The sequence below is a fragment of the Sylvia atricapilla genome, chromosome 12 (genome assembly GCF_009819655.1).
Source record: "Sylvia atricapilla isolate bSylAtr1 chromosome 12, bSylAtr1.pri, whole genome shotgun sequence".
Classification (NCBI taxonomy): domain Eukaryota; kingdom Metazoa; phylum Chordata; class Aves; order Passeriformes; family Sylviidae; genus Sylvia; species Sylvia atricapilla.
In genome coordinates this window covers 7,426,054-7,447,044 of record NC_089151.1, presented here as the reverse complement: position 1 = coordinate 7,447,044, position 20,991 = coordinate 7,426,054, and the positions used below count along the sequence as shown (strand labels likewise).

The window sequence follows — 20,991 nt, the reverse complement described above, 5'->3', positions numbered from 1 at the left end:
GCCACCCCAGCTCTACCACACCCATTAAACATTATGAGATGGTCTCAGGGAAGGTCTTAAGAGCTGGTTGAAGAATGAGGTGAGCTACACTTGCCCCCTCGCATGGCAGCAACCACAGGGCTGAAGGGTCCTCACCCCACCTGGGGCATGACATGGCAAAAGGTTGGGAGGATGGGCTCCAACATGGCCTCAGTATTCCCTGCAGCCCCCTGTGCAACAGCCCCTGGCTACCAAAAAGATCCCTGAGGGAGATGCTGGGACAGCTGGATAGGAAGGAGGTTCAGGATGTGCCACAAAGCCCAGGCCTGTCCCCATTCCTCGTGGCAGGCAGCATGAGCACCCATCTCTTACCTGAAGGGCCGGTCGGCCGATGAGTTCACTCCGGCGAAGGACTGGCTCCTATTGATCTTGGTGACGAGGACTCGGCGCTGCGGGCGCACAGACAGTGACATCGTTGAGTGTGACCTGGAGGGCCGCCCTGGGGACAATGAGACATCAGGGTCACCACCAGCAGGGTGAGGACACGCAGGCAGGATTGAGAATGGCACCCACGGAGCATGGGTTGGGAGACTTCCCACTCTCTCAGTCCAAGAACACTCCTGGTGTTCCTGGCACTGGGACACAGATCCCATATTGCCCCCAGAGATATTGCCCTTGGCAAAGTGGGGCTCTGGACACTGAGATCTCAGTGGGCACACCCAAACAGACATGTCCCAGGCCCTATGGCAGTCACAGAAAGGGGCTGATGCCTGGTGCCTACCATGGCCTTTCCCAGACATGTCCATGGCAAATTTGACATGGTCCACAAGCCCAGACACCTCCTCCTGAACCCCACCTTGTCCCATATCCGTTGTCACCCATGCCACCCTGCTGCAGGGGCAGGAAAGGCACAGGGCAGGAACCGGCTGCCCAGCCCTTCACTGTCTCCTCACTTGCTTCCGCTCACTCCAGCAACCAGGAGGGAAACCCAAGGACAAAAAAGCACTTTGGAAAGTTCCCAGCTTTTCCAGGAGCTCTGCATGGGGGAAGAAAAGGCTGAGCCATTCCCTGCCAGACCCTGGAAAATCTGTGCAGGCCACAGGTGTCCAGCCCCATGGCTGCTGCACCACGTCCTCTGCCCCACAGGGCAGCCACAGAAAAGCAGGATGCTCCACATCATTCTGGTCACCACTGGCAGGTCAGTCCCTCTGTCCCAGCCAGCCCTCAGCAGAGCTGCAGCAGCTGCTGGGGATGAACCCACACAGTGCCTGGCAGTCATGCACCCCACCAGGGACAGCCAGGCAGGACCCTAGGGATGCACAGCTTCTCTGGCTGACAGACGGAGCCAGAACCACCTCGCTCCATCCTAAGGAGCTCACTTTGCCTTCCTTCTGTCTCCAGCATGGCTGACAGCGAACAGCACAGGGACACAGACACTGCTGGGGCTTCCACCACCATCCCCACTCCTTCCCCATGCCCGGACCCAGCTCGGCCTGGTCCCACATGGCTGACACCCGCTCAGCCACTGGTGGGCATCCCCCCGGCACTGTGCCACTCACCACCCCACACGCTAGGCTGGGGTCAGGGATTTGCAGCACCCAGGATGTACCAGAGCCGTTTGCAGTCAAAGCTAACCACCACCACCACTCACCTCTATCCCAGTGGAGCCAGGAGGCAGCAGGTCCATCTGGTTCCCCCTTGGGACTCGTGTCCCAGCCCACACCACAGAGCCACTCAGTGGGTCCCACGGACACAGCGTTATCTGTATGCCAGTCCCTCCATTTTCCAGGACAACACTGTCCCAATTAAGCTCATTAGGAAGAGCTGTAATCCCTGGCAGCCCGGCTGACCTGCAGGCCTGGGCAGATTACCCTCTGCAGGGCTCTTTAATCTGCTCCCCCACTGAGCGAGGAGGGCCTGTGGCACCCGTGCTTGCTCCCCAGCTGGGGGCTACAGTGGCTCAGCCACAGGGAGAGCACCCACCACCCACAGGACAAGGCTCTCATGTGTGGGGCAGGTCACAGTTCAGGGTGAGGATGGTCCTGCCAACCCATCCTTCTCCAGACCACATTGCCATTTTGGAACACAGAGGAACTTCTAAGGAGGGTTTCCCAGGCAGAAGCCCACACTGGGAAAGGATGCTGAGGCTGTCAGAGAAGGATGCTGAGTGCATCAAGGGGTGGAGGATGCTGGATGGGGGAGAAGGATGCTGGGTGTGCTGGAGGGGACTGATGCCCCAGCACAACTCCCCAGCAGTCAGAGCAACCCGCAGTCACTTGCCCAGGCACATCAGAGCCTCCAGCAGACATTTGTGCTGCACTAGGTCCTGCTCCAAAGCACTGGAGGCTCCCTCACTGGACAGGGAGCAGTGGCTGCTGACAGGACCACATCCTTGCGCTCCAGCCCTGGACCTGGCTCCCCCAAAACATCTACAACCCCGCACCGTGGCACCCTGCATCCCGAGGCCTGGCACCCTGCAACCAAGATCCTGTGCCAGGACCCCAAGCCACCTTGGAGGAGGGGGACACCATACTCCTGCTTTGCAGGAGTGATGCTCCAGGAGCCCCAAGGATGCTCCAGCCCAGCACCAGCGTGCAGCCAGCCGGGTGCCGAAGGGCAGCACTGCCTGCATGAGGCAGGGCAGGCAGGATGTGGGGTCTCTGTTCCTGGCACTCTTGGGCTTGGCTCACAGAGGAGGAAAAATCCCCAGCATAGTGCATTCCTGACATTACCGAGATAAGAAGTACCTGGTACCAGCAGCACAGCCAACCCCCACGGGGAGCAGAGCCTGGGGCACGCTTGGAAGGGACCACTGAGCATCACATCTCGCCCAGGCTGGTGAGCCCCGTGCCAGGCTTACCATAAGGCTGGCACCAGCAGAGCACCGGCACACTCATATCCCTGCTATCGGCTAAAGCCCCAAGCACATCCTTTCTCTCTCCTGAGCAGAAGAGGTCCTGCCCCAAAGGTTCAGTCCCAGCAAGCCCCACCGCCCCCTGCCCTTAGTTAGGGCTCAGTGCTAACAAACCCGCCTCCCGACCAAGCTTTTCACCTTTTCCGTGCCACAGACTGCCTCCAGATCTTCCAGTGTAGGAAATGCAATCCTGGGAGTGTGTCCCTCTGCCCGTTCTTGGCCAGCACTGCCCGTGGGCAGTGGCCAAAAGGGCAGTGAGCAGCTGAACAGGCAGCACAGCGCGGGGTGCTGGAGCCCACCCCGGGGCTCTCCAGCCCGGCCGCTGGCTCCTCTCTCGACGCCCGGTGCTCTGGAGATGATTGGGATCCCAAGAATGCTGGTCTGAACAGCGGAGGGGGCAGTCCGACCGGCTGGGTTGGTCCCAGCTGGTTTCTGTTTCCGACACTCAGACACCAGCCTCAGGTCGCTCCGGCGGGTTTATCAACACTGCCCTGGTCGGAGACGCCCCAAACTGGCTCCCCCTGAGTCCCCAGCCCTGCAGCCCTGGGAGCTGGGGGTGCTCTGACCAGCACTTCCAGGGATGCCACTCACTGAAGGCCACCAATGCCCAGGGTGGCCAACGCACCAGACTCCAGCACCCTTCACCTCGGGGAAGACACCCAGGACCAACCAGCAGCACCTAGAGCACCCCAGGGGGGTAAGCTGTGGTCCCTGCACTGATGGCACTGCGGCCATCCTCGCGGCACAGCAGGGAGGATGTGTCCCTCAGTGGGGGAGGCCACGATGGCCACAGGATCATCCATCCTGCCCGTGGTGTCCGGGGCAAGTGGGGGGGTCCTGTCATGCCCTGCCCCAGCACCTTTGGGTGAAACTTGGGCGCACGGCGGGGATGACCTCGGGAGCCTGTGAACTCAGCCCGCTGGCTCGGCTCCCCCCGGAGCAGCCGCTGCATCCGTGTTTGCACAGCTGTGGCCCCGCTGCCCCAACCCAGGCACGTACCCCGGCCCCCGCCGGCCCCTTCCGGCCTGGGGACGGCCCTTGGCCGGCTCCCAGCGTGGGCTGGAGCAGTTTTTTCCCTCCCATCACTCCTCATTCCCCCTCAGCACAGAGGACGGGAGCATCCGGGGGCCGAAGCCATGCCGCCTTGATCACAAGGAGCCTGAGAGCCGCCTCTTCCCTGACCTCTCCACGCTCTGCCTCTCCTCCAGGAAGGCAGGACACCCCCGGCGCCTCCTCTGCTGGGCAAGGAGAGGGATTGGGGGCTTTTGGGAGTCAGAGATGAGTCAGTGAATGGTATCCCGGCTCCCGTGACTCACTCGGAGAGAAAGTCCCAGCCAAAAGGTCACAGCCCCAGAGCCCCGACTGGAACAGGGAATGGCGGTTTGGTTGTTTGGGAGCTGGCTGCTCTCGGCAGTTTGGGTTGGATGGGTGCTGGGTGCTGTCAGCCCCATGGCACTAGGGACATGGCGCTGATATCAGCGGCCATGGGAGGCTGCTGGCTCCTTGGGCCAAGTGGGAGGGCGGCAGGAAAGGGAAGGAGCTGCGAATGGGAAGAATTGGAGGAAGTGCTTATTTACCCCGCGGAGTATCCCTGCGGAAGGGCAGGGCACGGCACAGGCAGACACTCACAGCCAGAGTTCCTTAGGGGGGCTCACAGCTCCCGACCCGGCCACTCACCCCATGGGCTCCCTGTCTCCGGCCAAAAGGAGATGCAAACCCAAACTGTAACGCAGAGAAGTGACCACCACTGGGACAGGGGGTTTCCCAGAGGCTGGAAAAGCTCAAGCCGAACGTGTTCTCTAGGATGGCTCCTGGGAACCAGCCCAGATCCTGGCGAAGTGAGTTCCCCACCACCAAAAGCACAAACTGAGCACCCAGTCAGGATCCCCACGGACACCACTCATCTCCATACCCTGTGAGACAGGGTTGCGTCCTGACCATGGCAGCACTCCACTCCTGAGTGGGCTGTGATCTCTCTCAGAAGTGCTGGCATCCTCTAGAAGGATCCTCCTGGGATTGGCATAACCTTGTGGAGGTCCCACATGCCACCTTCCCCAACCTCCTCATCTCCAGGGTGCTCTGTTGGGTACCAGTATCTGCCCACGCAAATCCTGCCCAGACAACTTGCTCCAAGTGCACAAAAGCAACCCCAATGCCTCTGTCTGCCCAGGTCCCCTGGGATCACCATGCCAGGGATGCTCAACATGAAGATGGGTTCTGTTTGTCCTCATCAGACAAGGGGGAACGAGTGGGGGAAAAAACCAGTTTGCTGAGGAAAACTGTGCTACCATGGCATTGAGGGCTGCCATGGCAGCAGGGGTGCATCACTCCAGAGCAGCTGGTAGCTATGGCCCCTCCTCTCCTGCCTTCAGACAGAGCCTGGATCTCAGTGTAGGCAACAGCAAGATCAGGCAGCCAGGGAGTCCTATCCTGCACAGACACTCTGTCCTGACACCCTGTCACTGCAACCCGCAGTGACAACCGTGCCCCTTGCAGGTGGCGGGTGCATATGTCCTTGGTGTCCCTGTCAGGGAGAGCTTTCCTCTGAAGAAAACTCCTCACCCCAAAAAACCTCGCCTGAGCCCAGCCACATCACCCCGGGAGCCTCAAACAGCTGGGGGTCCCCAGATTACCGCCCTTAGCTGGGGAGCCCTGGTGCTGCCGGTGCTCGGTACCTTTCGGTTTGCCATTCATGGCGTGCTGCGGCAGCACATCCCCCTCGGGCTGGGCTCGGCGTCCCGGGTGCTGGTTGCTCTCTCATGCCGTCCGTCTGTCCTCCCGAGTGCGGGGCCCGTGGCCGGAGGGCTCCCCCTGGGCAGCAGTCTCCTCCCCCGCTTCCCCTGCCCGCGGGCTGACATCACTGCCCAGCGCCGCAGCCCCGGCGTGACTCAAGGGGACGGAGGATGGGAGGACACGGGAGGATGCCTGACCCCTTTGGAGGGAAAGGGCCCCACCAGCGCCGGCTACTCCCGAAGCACAGCACAGTTCTGTCACTATTCTTCCCTCCCCACCGCCGCCCTAGGGAAACTGAGGCACGGGTGGAAGCAACCCCCCCCCCCCCTCCAGCCCCTCTCCGGATCGCTTCCCTTGGAGACCCCCGCTCCCGCCGGCACCCAGGGCCGAGCACACGCCAGGGAGCACACACAGCCCTGCCGATGGCACCGCTGGCCCTGAGCCGCAGCCGAGGCTGGGTGCGGGTGCACAGCCCCTCGCCCCCATCCCCGCTGGCTCCACCGCGGGCAGGCACAAAGCCGTGGGCAGCTGATGCTCACACCACTGCTGCTTGCTTCTGCACTGCTTGGGTTTAAACATAAGTATATACACAAATATAATAAATATATATAGTTATATTTATGTATATATAAAAACACCGTGGCTTTGCTGTAGGCTTCCCACAGCGTGCAATTCCGTGGCATGCCTGTGGGCACCCTCCAAGACTGAGGAGCCACTGGGAAAAGGGTTTCCTTGCTCAAGTCTCTACTTTGTATCCTGAGTATCCAAAGCCTTGGAGGATCTCACTTCAGCCAGGGCTTCCTCACAGGGCTCTCCAAAGATGCTGGGGTGCAACTCCCCTGTCAGAATGTCTGCCCTGCTTTCCCTGGGGGTTCAGTTCCCACAGCACAGTGCGGCAGACCCTCCTGCCCTCCACACCAATCCCAGCAGCCAGCAGCACCTCTCAGGCCCACAACTCCCTGTTTAGTGCCCTAAACAACCAGGAGACTCTGTGGCACAGATGTCACCATGCTTCAGCGCTGGTCCTGGCAGTACCCAAGACTGGCACCCCCCTCCAGGTCGGACAAAGGCTGGAGGAGCCAGCTCTGTCCAGGCTGGGATCAGCTGCTCTCACCACATCACTGGAGCAGGAAGAAACACCTCCCTCCCAGGCTCCTTTCCTGTTTGCGGCTGATTTTAGAGCAAGGTCAGGAGAGGTTCAGGAGGAAAAGCAGTGGGACAGTCTTGGGCCTTGCAATATGAGGTCCTCTTGTAAACCCCTGCCCCAGAGAGTGAGCCTGTTGAGGGATTGTTTCCCCAGCCCAGGGCAGGTCCCCTCCCTGCAGGTCCCGTAGGGGACAAGAAGCGTCAGGGGCTCCCACGTATGGTGGCATTGGTGCCCCCACTATGGGCACCCACATATGGCTCTGGAGCCAGCCACAGTCAGGCCTGCAGAGCTGGGGTTGCAGTGGTGTCACCAGGGAGTGCTGTGACCCAGGGCACTCTCAGGTCCCAGTGCCCAGGTAGGTGCCCGGGTTGGCGCACAGCATCAGCCACACTGGGAGAGCAGCTGGAGCTGGTGAGGCTGGGCTGGTTCTGAGAAGCATCCAAAGAAAAACCATCCCAGGTGCCCACCAGCCTGCAGCCTCCCTGTGAGTGCCACGAGCCTTGAGGAGCTAGCAGCCTACAGCACGCTGCAAAGTCCATCTTCCCCCCAGCCTTCCAGAACCTACATGAAGATCATGCCTCCTACCTCGCCTGGACACGATGCATCCCCCCGGCTCTCCCCACTGATGGGCAGAGTCCCATCCTGGCGGCTGCCCTGAGCAGCGGCCACCACCCGGCTTTTCACCCCGTGCTGCTTCTCCCCAGGGAATGGCATCACAGCCGGCACCGCCCAGGGTCTGACCATCCTTGTGCAAAGCCTGCGCCGTGCTGGCAGCCGTGCGGAGCCAGCGCCCGGCACACGGCCAGGCAGCGCGCCCGCAGCGCCGGCCCATGCCAGCTTGTTTGTTCTCATTAAAGGTTAATGAGAAAGCCACGCTAAAGCTGCCCCAGCCGCGGGAGGGGCGTTCCCCGGTGCCACGCAGAGTGAGGGGACTTCCAGGCTTCCCTCGCAGAGGGGTGACAGCCGGGCTGTGCTGCTTATGGAGACTCTGCCTCTCCGTAGCCTGCAGAGCCAGGGGGATCTGTGTGGCAGCTGACACATGGGTGAGGTGCCTGGCATGGCACCATCTCGGGCATCACCCCTGGGGAGACCACCAGAAACAGGCAGGATGCAGGGTCAGGCATTCCAAAAGTGGCAGAGGGTGGCAGAGAAGGACATACCACATCAGCCATGCCCTCTGAGCACCTCACAGCACCCTGCACGGCACTTGACGGGGTTTAACAGCCCAGGACACCTTGCCAAGGGAGGTCAGAAGAAGGGCACAAGTCACGCCAGCAGCACCAGAGTGGTAATTGAGTTAAATGAGTCCCTGTTCCTGGCTTGGCCAGGGATAAGGAGTGGGTGCAAGGAAGGGGACATCTCCATGTGACTCTTTAGCCCAGGGGGCTTCCCTGCATATTCACCACTCTGGATCAGCTCAACCTGCCAGGGTGGATGCCTCAATCCCTCCTCTGCAGCAGGGATGTGGGTGTAATGCCCCAGGTGCTCCCTTTGGGGATGTCCCTTTACATCTTCCTCTTACCAGGCCTGGGGAGCCACCCAGTGCATCCCCACCCCAACCACAACAGCTGAACATGCAAAAAAACACTTCATGGGCAGCCATTCCTGGACAAACATGTACAACCTTGGCCAGTTTGTGAACAGGCAGAAAAACCCAGCAGGTTATTCCCACTTCCCTGCCCTCCATGGGATAGACCAGCTTCCCACAGATCCGTCATCCTGCCAGCAGTGTCCTAGGGAAATTCTCCAGTTTCTCCCTGCTCGCCCAGGGACCACCAGCACTGAGGCTAAGCCCACCCAGCCCCTGGCGAAGCCACCAGCTTCACATGACACTGCCTTGGTGGCACCAGAACCAAAGGCAAAGGTGATCAAGAAGCTATTTCAGGCTGTTTTGGACAAGTGTTCCTTAGCCACAGACATCCCTGAGTGGCTGGGAATGTCACCACAGCTGGAAACTTGACAGGAATGACCATAGACCAGCCTCAGTCGGTATCAGAAGTCATGGCTAGAAAAAACGGTTTGTGGAGATGGAATCAACAGCAGCCTGGTGAGGGGCCATAAAGCTCCTGGCCATGGGGCAGTCGTGGGAGAAAGCAGATGATAGTTTTGGCAAGAAGACACAAAGTCATGGCTTGAAGGAGAAGCACAGTAAGTGACCAAGTGACTTGTCCTGGGCTGGGACAGCTGGTCCTAGAGCTGCAGGTGGTCACCTCCACCACAGTGCTACAGCTGACTTCTCAGACTACTTTCTGCTAAAACTGGCAAAGCCAACTCCAAAAAATCCTGTGAGCCCACTAGAGATTTTTTCCACAACTGGATGCCCTGAGGGCTGGAGAAGGACCAGCCCTTGTGCCAAGCCAGGCTCTACCCCCAGCCAGGCTGGCCCTAATGCTGTCAGCAGCATCCCTTCCTGGAGGGGCTGGGCACGGGGCGGTGGCAGACTCGAGCCCTCCCCCCTCTCTTCCTCACATCGTCCCCACACGGCAGCAGAAATAGAAGCGATATAAATGGCAGCCCTATAAATAACCCCAAAGCACGCGGCGGGGAGCTCGTCCCAGCCCAGCACTGGCCTCAGCCCACGCAAAGCCAAGGCTTGGGCTGCCTTCACTGTGCCCTGGGGATCTCACATGCCAGCTGCTCCCTGCCCGCCATGGGTTTCCCAGGGTCCTGTCCTTTAGGTCAGTGTCATGGCAGGAGCTCCAATGCATCTGCCGAGCCTCAGCCACAGGCATGATCTGGAGCCCAGCCTGGTGGCATTCCTGGGGGACACCCTACACCCATCCAGCTCCTGCCGTCCAGCCAGCACGGGACAATGCCCACCGCAGGCACCCTGCTGCAACGCAGCCAGCAGACTCTTGAGCAAAGCAGCAGCTCTGACCAGGAGCCTCAGCAAGGCTTGGGGAGATATACGCCTGTCCTCACTGCAGATCAACAGTTATCCCCTGGTTGCACCCCAACACCTCTCAGCTGCACCCCCAAAACAGTGCTATGTCCATCATTGCCCCCATTTCCATGCTCAACCCCATGGTGCCATGTCCTCCATGGGGACTCAGCCACCACAGTGCCAGGGATACCACCACACCACCACAGCGCCTCTCCACCCAGGGGACTGTGGCAATGCACTGGGGACCCCCACAAGCCGAAAGCAGGCAACGCCGCTGGTGACAAGCCGGTGACAAGCCCTACATTGCCGGATTTTGCGCGGCGTCACAGCCTCACGTCCCAGCCCTGCCCGGGGGACGGAGTGAGGCCACCAGCGAGGAGACGCGAGATATGGGGTTTATAGGACGGCCAGGACTTCCCAGTGCCCTCGGGAGTCTCCTCTGAGAATGTGGCAAGGGTAAAAACCGCTGAGGCTGTTTGCACGCCCTGGGATGGCCGGAGGTGCGGCAGGGGAAGGGTTAATGGTGCGAGGCCTTCCCGAGCACTTCTTGGCAGGCTGGGAAGGGCTGGGAAGACAGGAGGATCGGGCCAGCAACAAAGCGAGATCTGTCTCATTAATTCCTCCGAGCATTCCTCCCTCCGTCACCCTGGAGGGGAGGAGGAGGCAGCACCCAGCTGACATGGTGCACCCAGGTCCCTCAGGAGCCCACCGGGTCCCGCCTGCGCGCAGGGCTGGGATGGGGGCCGTGGCTGCAGCCTCTCCCGCGGGATCCAGGGCTCTGGCGTCCCGCAGGCGCTCGGGCACGGCCCTATATGGGCACGGGCAGCTTCTCCTTCGCCCGTCGTACCCCTGCCCGTACCCCTGCCTGGAGTCCCAAGGGATTCGGGGCAGGACACGGTTCATGCCATCAGCGTCCTTCCAAACCCGGGAGCGAAAGAGTGGCCGGAGAAGCCGATATATCCCAGACAGGGTCTGGGGAGCACCGGGTGACATTGCGGGTGCTCGCCCTGATATCCCACTGTCAGGCGGCTCCTTCTCCGGGCGTCTCCGGCGACGGTCCCGGCCGGGCCGCGGGGTGCGGAGGATCCCTCCGAACCGCAGTGGGGCGGAGGAGCGGAGCCCCGTGTCCGTGTCCCCGTCCCCGCCCTCCCGCCGTGCCCGGACACCCCAGCGCGGCGTGGGGCGCCCACCGGGGGTGGCGGCAGAGGGGACGCGGGCGGGCGGTGGCTTGCGGCGACGCGGCCCCCCCCAAGGGTGTAGCCCTGCTAAGGCCACCAAGCCCGCTCCCCACGACCCCCCCGTGACCGCGGGGTGCGGAGGTGCGGGTGGCACTCACATGTCCCAGGAGAGGCGGGGGACGAGGCGCGGGGCGAAAGCGGGCCTGGCTCGGTGCATCCCCTTTGTTCCACTCCCATGGACGGGAGCAAGCGGGGAGTTCGTGCAGGCTCTTGGCAGCGCCCACCCCGGCTCTCTCCATGGAAACGCGGGAGCCATGTGATTTCGGCAGGAAACCACGGCCCAGCCAGCGCCAATGGCAGCTGCATGGACGGGAGCACCTCCCTCCCCGAGGCGACCGACACCGCTGCCGACACCGCCATCGCCGCCACCGCCAACACCGCCACCGCCAACACCGCCGCTGCCACCGCTGCCACGGCCCTGCGGGGGTTCCAGACCCGCCGCCCCATCAACATTCCGCGGAGGTCCACAAGCCCCACCATGAGCCGGAGCAGGATCCCACCTCCCTCGAGGCGAGGAGAGTGGAGGCAGCCCGATTTGCTTGGCCCCGGGCTGTTTGCCTTCCTGCCGCACACAGCTCCACAGCCTCCCCGTGCCAGGGGAGCAACGGCTGGAGCAACAGCTACTCCCTCACCACCCCCGCGTCCCCTCACAAGGGTCACTATAGCCTCCCGGGCTTCAGTGCTCTCTGACAGACCCTGGGCATGTTTTACATTCCAGCAGTGAAGTGACATGGCCAAGGCTGTGCAGTCAGTCAGTCGGTGGCAGAGGGAACATCCAAAGATCTTTGCTCCTAGCTCTGTGACATCCAGCACCCCATCCTGCCTTTCCCCCACAGCTTCTGCATCCAGCTGAGCCATGCTCTAACCTCTGCCAATCAGAAAATCCACTCTGGGGGAGCAGAGCATTGGCACTGATCCACATTCCCAATCCCACCAGCTTCCAGCATCCTAGGGAAGCAGCAGAAGAGTGCTCCCAGCTTCCCCAGCTAAGGGACAGGCAGCCCCAGTGTAAATGCAGGCTGTCACCCGAGGGATGCCACAGTTGCATGGTGCTGCTTCCACAAGTGCCTGTCCACTTCCTAAACCCTGACACCTCTAAGCATCCCTGAAGATGGAGGGCTGAGGAAGCCACGTGCCTATTGGGGGGATGCACCTTGCTCCTCTCTCCTAAGACCATCTTTCTCCTACCTGTCCTAGATCCTACTGAGTCGACCCAGTTTTAAATGAAACTGAAGCCTTTGCAGCCCTGGTGAGACATCCTCCATGCAAGGACAAGGCTGTGCAGTGCTCCCGCCAGCCCTGTGAGGCAGAAACACTAATTAGACCATCATCAGGTCTTGGAGCCCAGTGGAGCAGGGCAATATCAGTGACAAGGAAATCACTGCACCACTCTCACTCTCCTGGGGCCACACCAAGGAGCAGAGCATTTGCTGTCAAGGTTGCTCGGTGAGAACCAGGGCATCCCAGCTCCCAGCCCAGTTCTCCAGGCTGGCCTGGTTACACAGAAGGACAAGTGATGCAAAGATGGGAGAGGAGACAGCAGGTCCTGAGGCCACCAGGGGAAAGCCAAGCCAAAAGGCCAACAAGGAGAGGCTGCCAGGGTGGATCCACCAAGCCATGTGGTTGATGAATCCCAGAATGGTTTGGGTTGGAAGGGACCTTAAAGACCACCTGGTTTCAACCCCCTGCCATGAGCAGGGACTCCTTTCACTAGACAAGGTTTGTCCAAGCCTCATCCAACCTGGCCTTGTACACTTCCAGAGATGAGCCAGCCACAGCTTGTTCTGGACAACCTGTGCCAGGGCCTCCCCACCTCACAGGGAAGAATTTTTTTTTAATATCCCATCTAATCCTGCCCTCTGCCACTTGGAAGCAATTCTCCCTTGTCCTGTCACTCTGTGACCTTGTCTAAAGTCCCTCTCCAGGTCTTTTGGAGCCCTTTCAGGTACTGGAAAGGACTCAAGGTCTTCCTGGAGCCTTCTCATCTCCAGGCTGAACAGCCCCTACTCCCACAGCTTGTCTCCACAGCAGAGATGCTCCAGACTTCTCAGCATCTTCTGATGCTCTCTGGATTTGCCCAAACAGGTCCACATCCTTCTTATTTTGTGGTCCCCAGACTAGATGCAGTGCTGCATATAGGATCTCAGCAGAGCAGGGCAGAGGGGCAGAATCCCCTCTCAGCCAGTTACTCTGGCTGACAATGGACCCCAGAATATATTTGGCTTTCTAAGCTGCCAGCTCAATGGCCAGGTCATGTTGAGCTTCTTGTACAACCAACACCTCCAGGTCCTTCCATTCTCAACCCAGGTCCCAGTGCCACACTGTCCCTGTCCCACTAGGATGCTTGGCATGGTCAGTACCACTGTGTCACTCTGTCATCACTTGATCCAGCATCCCATCCGGATCAAGGAGGAGGGCTGGATCCCACCCACACCCTGTACATGGTGCCACCATTGAACATTTTCAGTTGAAAGTGACATCCAGGGATTATTGGGGCCAACTGCCTGAGTGCTTTAGGTGTGACACAAAGTTAAAGCATGTCGTTAAGGGCATTGTCCAAATGCTTCTTCAGCACTGACATGCTTGGGACCTCGACCACCTCTCCAGGAAGTCTGTGCCAGGGTTTGACCACCTTTTCAGTAAAAACTTGGGGTGCCTGGAGGTAAACTGACCCACACCACCACATTCCACTTACCTATGCACCACCATCCCAAGGTAAAACCACATTCCTGGTTGCTGCTGGGGAGCAGCTGTATCCCTGCAGACAGCAGGAGAGGGGACTGCACCCTCCCCTCAGCCACACGCCTGCCTGCCCTGCCAGGCTGGGTTGTGGAGCCAAGCACTCCCTGTGCCAAGGCCAGGGCTGGCACACTGCACTGGCTGCTCTGGGAGCTTGCTCAGCACGGACCAGCTTGGCAAACAAAAACAAGGACAGGCTCCTGCCCGAGTTCCGGCAGCTCCCCTGGCCTGTCTGCCCTCCAAAACTCCCTCCTGGATTTAAAGAGGTATGGTGCCTGCTGGCAGGAAGGAGTTAAACCTCCCAGCATGGATTTGGATACTCCTGGGTTAACCTTCCCAGCATGGATGCAGATAATCTTGGTTTAACTCTTTCATTATGGATATGGATACTCCTGGGCTAATCTTGCCAGCATGGATATGGATGGATACTCCTGGATTAATCCTTTCATTATGGATACAGATACTCCTGGGCTAACCCTTCCAGCCGGGATATGGATACTCCTGGACTCCTGTCACTGAAGGAGCTTTCCCAGCAGTCTGCTTGGGAAGCTGGGCACTGATGCAGGGAAAGTCCCTGAGCCCAAGGGCACTTTGAGAACTTGCTGGCATTAGTGAGCTCCTCCCAGCACAGGATCGAACCTTTCCAGAGCCTGGTGACCCGAGACCACTCCAAGCACATTCCTCTCCTCCTGGAGCTTCAGCAACAGCCATGGCAGCTGCCTGCAGCCGCCTGCCGTGGTGCAGAGAAAGGTCTGAGCTGTTGGCGGAGCCCTGCACCGCGGGTCTCTGCCCAAATTGCTCTTCTCACTGCAGGATGGGCCTGGAGCCACGTCTTCTTCTCCCCTCTCTCTGGAGGGCTGGAGGCCAGCCCTTGGCTCCAGGCTGGAGCTGCTGCATGCTCAGCATTCCTGCTCAGTGCTGGAGCAAGGCAACACACAGGCCAGGGCTCCAAGCCTTGCACTGGGACAGCCATGCAAGCTGAGCACACTCAGAGCCCTGACACCACCCCTGTGAGCAGCTGAGGTGCCTCCACAGAGCCTGCCACCATCCCTGCTACCTCCTCAGAGATGAGTATCCAGTATCCCAGGACTGAGCTACACATCCCTCCAGCTGCACATTTTTGGGGAACACAACCTGGTAAAAAGCTAAGGGAGCCAGGGTGGCGCTGATGCAGCATGAGCAATGTGAGCTGCTGCTCCAGCTGACTCATTGGAGCCCTGGCCATGCTCGGGAACTGGCCAGCAGCACAGAAAGGCTGTGCCAGCAGGTCCTCTGAGCTCTGCTGGAAAACCTTCCCTGACACTCAGGGCCAGCCCACAGTGGCAGCAGGCTGGGGCACAGCCCTGACCCAACCTGTCCTTCTCCATGGGGCCTCCCAGCGCTTTGCCTGCCCATGGGGCTGGGAAAAGGGAAGACAGGATACCCCCAAAGTGGCCACAGCCCAGTGTTGGCCAGCACTGGGTGCTGGTCAGCTCTCTCAGACTCCAGCCAGCAATCCAGAATCTGGATTAGGGCTTTGCAGCAAAGCCAGGACATCCAGACTATGACTTCATCAAGTCCAGCCCCAGCACAGGCCAGGAGGGTAAGGAGCTGAAGAACAGCACTGGTCCAGAGTCTCCAGCCACCAGCCACCTGTCCCCCCTCCTAACTCCCTCCTCCACCCTGGGAAGGTGGCTGGCAGCATCTCCAACCGCTATCCCAGCTCAGGCTGGGGGGCTGAACATCCCCTGGGACCACTCCACCTCCTGCAACCAGGCAGCCATCCTCACCTCAGCACAACAGGAACCAGCTCATGCACACACCCGCAGGATCACTCCAAAAGTATCCATGATTCAGAAGATTCCTACAATCCCTTGCTGTTATCCAACACTGAGCAGGAAGGCTGAGGTTGTGGGCAAGCCCAGAAACCAGCCCAGCCCAGCAGACGTAGCCAGTGGCAGGGCAACTGGCACAGCTGCACAATGGCACAGCTGGACCACAGCTGAGGTGTCAGCAGCCTTGAGGATTCAACACTGCACCAGGTAAAGTGAAGTTTGGCCAATCAAGTTATTGGTGGGAATACATTGACCCAAAGCTGATGCTGTAAGGATGTGAGAGCAAAAGGCCATTCAGAGCATGAGGTACTTTGGCAGGGCTGAGTCTGCAAATTTGGCAGAGCTGTATGCAAATGCATGTAAATATAGTCCACCCAAGCAGGGCAGGGGATCCCACACACACACTGATCCGCTCCACTGCTGAGGTGGGGTCCTCGCCCCTGTGAGCAGTACCTGCTACACCCAAGGGCAGAGTGAGTCCACCTGGGAACAGCCAATGGGCACCCACCCAGAGCATCAAAGTGCTTCGTTCACTGCAGTGAGCACCAGCCTCCAGCAAAGCTCCCTCCCGTCCAAAGAAAACAACAAAGAAAATGCTGGGATGGGGATTAAGGAAATGAAACTGGCTGTGCAGGGTAAGCAAGGATAGGAAGTGGCGGTGATATCTCCTCTCCCCACTGGCCTATAGCTGTCCCAGCCTGGAGCCCACAGCAAGGCACATCTAAACCCAAGGGAAATCACGTGCTGGAGAGCACAGTTGAATAACTGTGAGGTTTCTGAGTGATCCCTGCTCCTGAGATGGAACAGGCACTTGTGGAGTCTCTGTGCTCCCAGACTGGCATTTCCATGCTCTCTCCATCCCAGGACAACATGCAGGGAAACCTCCTGACGCCACAAGCTGCACTCCGCTTCTGAAGCTGGCACTGTGGGGGTGGCAATTCAGGAGTTTTGCTCTCATAGAATAATTAAGGTTGGAAAAAACCTCTAAGATCATCAAGTCCATTAACCCCACAGTGCCAAGCCCACCATTAAACCACATCCACCAGATGCCACATCCGTGTGTTTTTTTAGCGGTGGTGAGGCCACTATTGCCCTGGTCATCCTGCAGCTATTCTACCTCTCCTGAGCTGTTGGCCCAAATGGGTTTGTGCTGGGAAGGGTGTCCCTAGAGAAAAGCAGTGGCAGTCAAACAGAAAGACCAGGACTAAAACCAGCTGCTAAAAGCTGCCAGTGGGGTAGGGGTAGCAGAGGGGAGACATGCTGATAGCAGTGATCCTGCCACATCCTCCCCAGCCAAGTGATGCTCCTGAGCAGGGCTCATTCCAGCTCTTGTTCATGCCCCTAGCACTTGTGTGAATGCCACCAGCCCCAGGCTGTGGCTCCAGCCGGTCTCTCCTGTATCTGTCACATGTCCTGGCGTGCGAGGGCCAGCTCTGTTTACATGTGCAAGTCTCAGATTCTCCTGCTGGGGATGAGTCAGGCTTCCCTCGACACCCCGCTGAGGTGGCGGTGTCAGGGCCCCAGCTGGCGTTTGTCTCCTGAACGGCACAGAGCCGGTGGATGCCAGGCTGGGGAATGGCTGGAAATGGCTGGAAGGCACTGGAGACTAGAGCTCACTGCCAGGAAGCTCTCCTGGCTCAGCTCCACCGGGTCAGCTTCCTTCCCCTCCACCCCACAGACACGTCATGGCTCAGCGTGGGGCAGTCAAACCCCGAGCAAGCCACCTCCAGAGGGTCTAGCGTGGGTGGGATGGCCAGGCTGCTTCTAAGAAAACCCCATGTCTTGCAAAGCCTTGGGGTGTTGGGGTGTCTCCTGGGGTGCCAGCTCACTGGAGAGAGGGGTCCTCTGGATTTGGGACCCCCAGGGACAGATGCTGGAGCTTGAAGGAGAAGCCAGCCCTCTTCCCATCTGCATGTTGTCTGGAGAGGCTGAGCTGCTGCAGGACTTGTGGGGTGGTGGGATGGGTGCCAGGCTGCACACCACTGCTCAGCCTGTGCACTGTGGTAACTAGCAGGCTGCCCTATCCAGAGGGCTCCCAGCTGAGCCAGAGTGAGCATCCCAGGAGATAAGAGAAACCTCAAAACACTCCAACCACATCCAGCTCCCCCTTCCCTTTCACTGCTCCCAGCCCTTGCTTTCTTTTCCACATACTCTGCTCCTCTCTTCCACATACTCCAGAGCCAGAAAAGAGAAAGGCCCTCCAGTGAAAGGCCTTTTCCCTATGCTCCCAAATTTCCCAGGGTGGGAAAAGAGCCTGGAGGCTCCTTTTTGGATCCCCCCACCTGCATCCCCCTTGCTGTGACCGGGGCTAGGCTGGCTCCGTGCAAGCACAATAACCAGAAGTGTGTGGATCTGCTGGAAGGAGCGATGTTCCCAGATGGTATGCAGCCCTGACAGCACTGGCTCTGCTTTAAAGGGTAACTTTATCCTGTAATAACAAACAAGAGGAGCCAAGTTCCTCCCCAGCGTCACTTCCCTGGCTCCAAGGAGAGGGACACGGGGGAGAAAACTCATTAGAATAAGCTTGGATCCTTGCTCTTGTCATCACAGGGTCTTAACTCCACTCCCTTGAGAGAACAAGTGGGGGAAGATGCTCCAGGGCAGCAGGTCTGGGTCAAGAGTTGGAACAGATACATTTGTCTGCTGACATTCTGGGGACTGAGGAGATGACCCCTCTAGCAACCCCTGTCCTGAAGACAGCAGGAGGAAGCCTGCCACAGCCCATCACCATCCCCACAGCCCGCCCTGCATGCTCACAGAGCTGGACAGGCACACTGGCATCTCGGCACAGTGCCAGCTCCAAGTGCAGCCACCCAGGGCCTTGTTCTGCAAAAGCTGGAAATTCAGGCCCTGCTGGTGCCATGGGATGGGCAGGGAGAGGCTGACCTGCTCCAAACCCCTGGCAGGACCCTGCAGAGCAGGACTGGGTGCTATGGCCAAGAGATCACCCCTTTTGTGGGCATCCCTGGGGGCAAAGGCATGGGCAGAGCCCAGCTGTGGGAGGAAGGGCGAGCACCTCTTTGTGACCCATGGATGCACCCTCTTGCACTCCCAAACAAGTTTTTTTTAAGATCCATGGGTGTGGCAGTGTCAGGGCCCCAGGCCACAGAGCAGGCAAACCTCTGGTTTATTCTTGGGGTGCACAGGGAACACGGGGTCCTGTGATGGGCTCATCAATATCTGTGATGTATTCACAGGGGACATGGAGCACGTCTGCATCACCCCATCAGGCTCAGCAGTGTGGCTGACCTACCTCTGCTCCTGCAGGGACACTGACACTCAGGAAAGGCGTCCCTCGGTGGTCATTACCAGGGAGAGCAGAGCCCAGACTGTGCTGATGGGACACTGATGTCCGCTCCCTGCCAGCTGAGAAGTGGGGACAATTTGGCAATGCTCAGTTTTTTGAGAAGATGACAATCTGGAGAAGGCTGCTGAATTTCCACTTCCCCAGGGAGCGCTTCTGGAGATCCCAGGGTTTGATTAAATCCCAGCTTGACAAACGAAGCTGGTGAAGTGCTGCAGTTTTCTTCCCCAAGATGGATTTCCTCCAAACCCCTTATTAGGGGTTTGGGTTAAGTCTGTGTAAATCTGGTAAAGCTGCCGCCTCCATGGTGCCCCGCCATCAGACCAGGGGGCTTCCAGAGGAAGTACGAGACAGGATCCGACCAGCTAAAAAGGGGAAGAGAGAGGAAGGAGAGAATCATTGTTATCTAAAGCTTTCAGGACCTTAGAGGTGACAATGCCAATGTCTGCCCTCTGCAAAAGGGGTCATGGGAGACCAGTGGGAGACAACATGGCTTGGAGGAGATGAGTCAAGGGGTGCTGCTGTTTGCCAGGGAGGTAAAGCCTGGAGCAAGCTCCCAGTACCAAACCATCCTCCCAGGGCAGATGTGGAACCTGCCCGGCTCCACGTGGGTGTGGAGATGGGAGTGGAGAGCATCAGGGCAGGCACCAGTGGGTTAAAAGCTTGACGTGGGACTTGTTGAGCTGCTTCCTCCCAGCAAACAATACAGGAGGGAGAAGGGATGCACGGGGCTCTGCAGGGGCTGATAGCAATGGAGCAACTCCAGCCCCGTAGCTGCAGCTGTGCCGGAGGAAGCCTCAGCACATTATCTGCTAGTCCCACTCAGCTTCCTCAGCAGCCCTGGTGCTGCAGAAACCGAGTCCTTCCTCCTCCAGAGCCCCATTTTTCACGGACCCAAGTTGGATCCCTGTGCTTTAATGGCAGCCCTGGACCCCAGCACCCTCCAAACCCTGCACTCCCAGACAGTCCAGCCTTCCCAGCATCAGTGTTTCCCACTGCTGGGAGCTCTGGGAATGGTCACATTCCCAGGCCTCAGAGCCCCAGGACAATGGTACCACCCAGCACGTGGTTCCCACAGCAACCATCCTGCTGCCCCGTCCCCCCACAGCACAGACAGTGCCCACACCTTGGCAGAAGGAAGTTTTGGCTGAAAGATGACTCCTGCAAAGGGGATCTCCAGGTCCTGGTTGGGATCCTTGTGGTTCTGGTCGCCTCTGCTCCTGGTCCTTCTCAGCAAAGATCTGCTGCACCTGGAGCTGCTGCAGCCTGGCCACGCTGGCTGGTGTCCCAGCACTTCCTCGTGCACGGCTGTTTGTGACCTGCCTGCTGCTCCACCTCCGCAGCTGCATCGCTGTCACAGGAGCAGCCCTTTTCCGTTCTGTTTCCTTTTTTTGACCCTCTCCTCCTGTAGCAGTCTTTGCCTTTCACGGAGGCTCTGCCTGCTGCCGTTTGCCCCACTCAGTTGTGGGAGGTTGTCTCTCAAAATGGGTTTTGCCCTGATCCTGGCAAGTCAGGTCAGGACTCCCGATGTCCTCACTGCTCCTACCCCAACCCACAGACCTGCCTGACTCTAGCTCTTGATGCAAGAAGTCTTTGCCACTGGCTATTGGTCTGGAATAAGGCAGCTGCTGGAAGACCCTGGGAAATGTGAGCCTTTGCCACCACTCAGGTCAGTCCTGGAGAGCTGCTGGGCTCCCTGGAGCAGAGACATATTTGCCCCAGATGTTACTATGGCTCCAAAGAGCTGGGGGAGGCTGTCTAAGCTGCTCTGGATGACAGCTTCCCCTACCCATGGTCTCTGGAACTCCCCACATTTTTCCACGATCCTGTGCAGCCTCAGGAAGTGTAGAGTCCTCAAGGGGTCTTCTGGCCTTCCCCACCTCTGGAACCAACGCTGGCACCTGTGCCCCAGCTTCAGAATAGAGATGGATCAGCTGCTAAAAGCAGATGGATCACACTTACTAAATCACACTTACACAGTCCAAACCTGCCTGTGCTCCCAGGGAGCAGCTAGCTGGTCAGCTGGAGCTGGGATTTCAAGTGTCTCCTGGGGCACTGTAGTGCACACAGTGAAAGGACACAGGGCTATGTGCTGCCATCCCAGTGGGCAGGAGGGACACTGAGGTCTGACACTTCCCAGAGCCAGGAAATAAGCCTGACACAAAGGGCAAAACCAGCAAAAGGGAGGAGGGAGGCAGGAAACATCAGGCAGGAGAGGAAACCGGGAGATAATCAGTTC

General features: G+C 59.0%; 1 protein-coding gene across 6 annotated transcripts in view; it reads right to left on the bottom strand.

Moving 5' to 3' along the window:
• The window catches only part of RIPOR1 (RHO family interacting cell polarization regulator 1), a 32,209-nt gene extending 11,365 nt beyond the window's left edge, over window positions 1–20,844 (bottom strand). For 2 of the 6 annotated variants that reach the window (XM_066327675.1, XM_066327673.1), the window contains exons 1-2: window positions 10,994–11,126; window positions 352–478 (exon numbers count right to left, since the gene is read on the bottom strand). In XM_066327675.1, the coding sequence (XP_066183772.1) occupies window positions 352–478; window positions 10,994–11,072 (206 nt within the window). In that variant the 5' untranslated portion in view covers window positions 11,073–11,126. Of the gene's footprint in view, window positions 1–351; window positions 479–708; window positions 713–3,031; window positions 3,103–5,568; window positions 5,681–10,993; window positions 11,127–18,701; window positions 19,118–19,878 lie in introns of those variants that run through there. The other 4 variants (XM_066327676.1, XM_066327674.1, XM_066327677.1 and 1 more) reach the window with 4 other exon arrangements.
• Window positions 20,845–20,991: the final 147 nt, after the last annotated feature.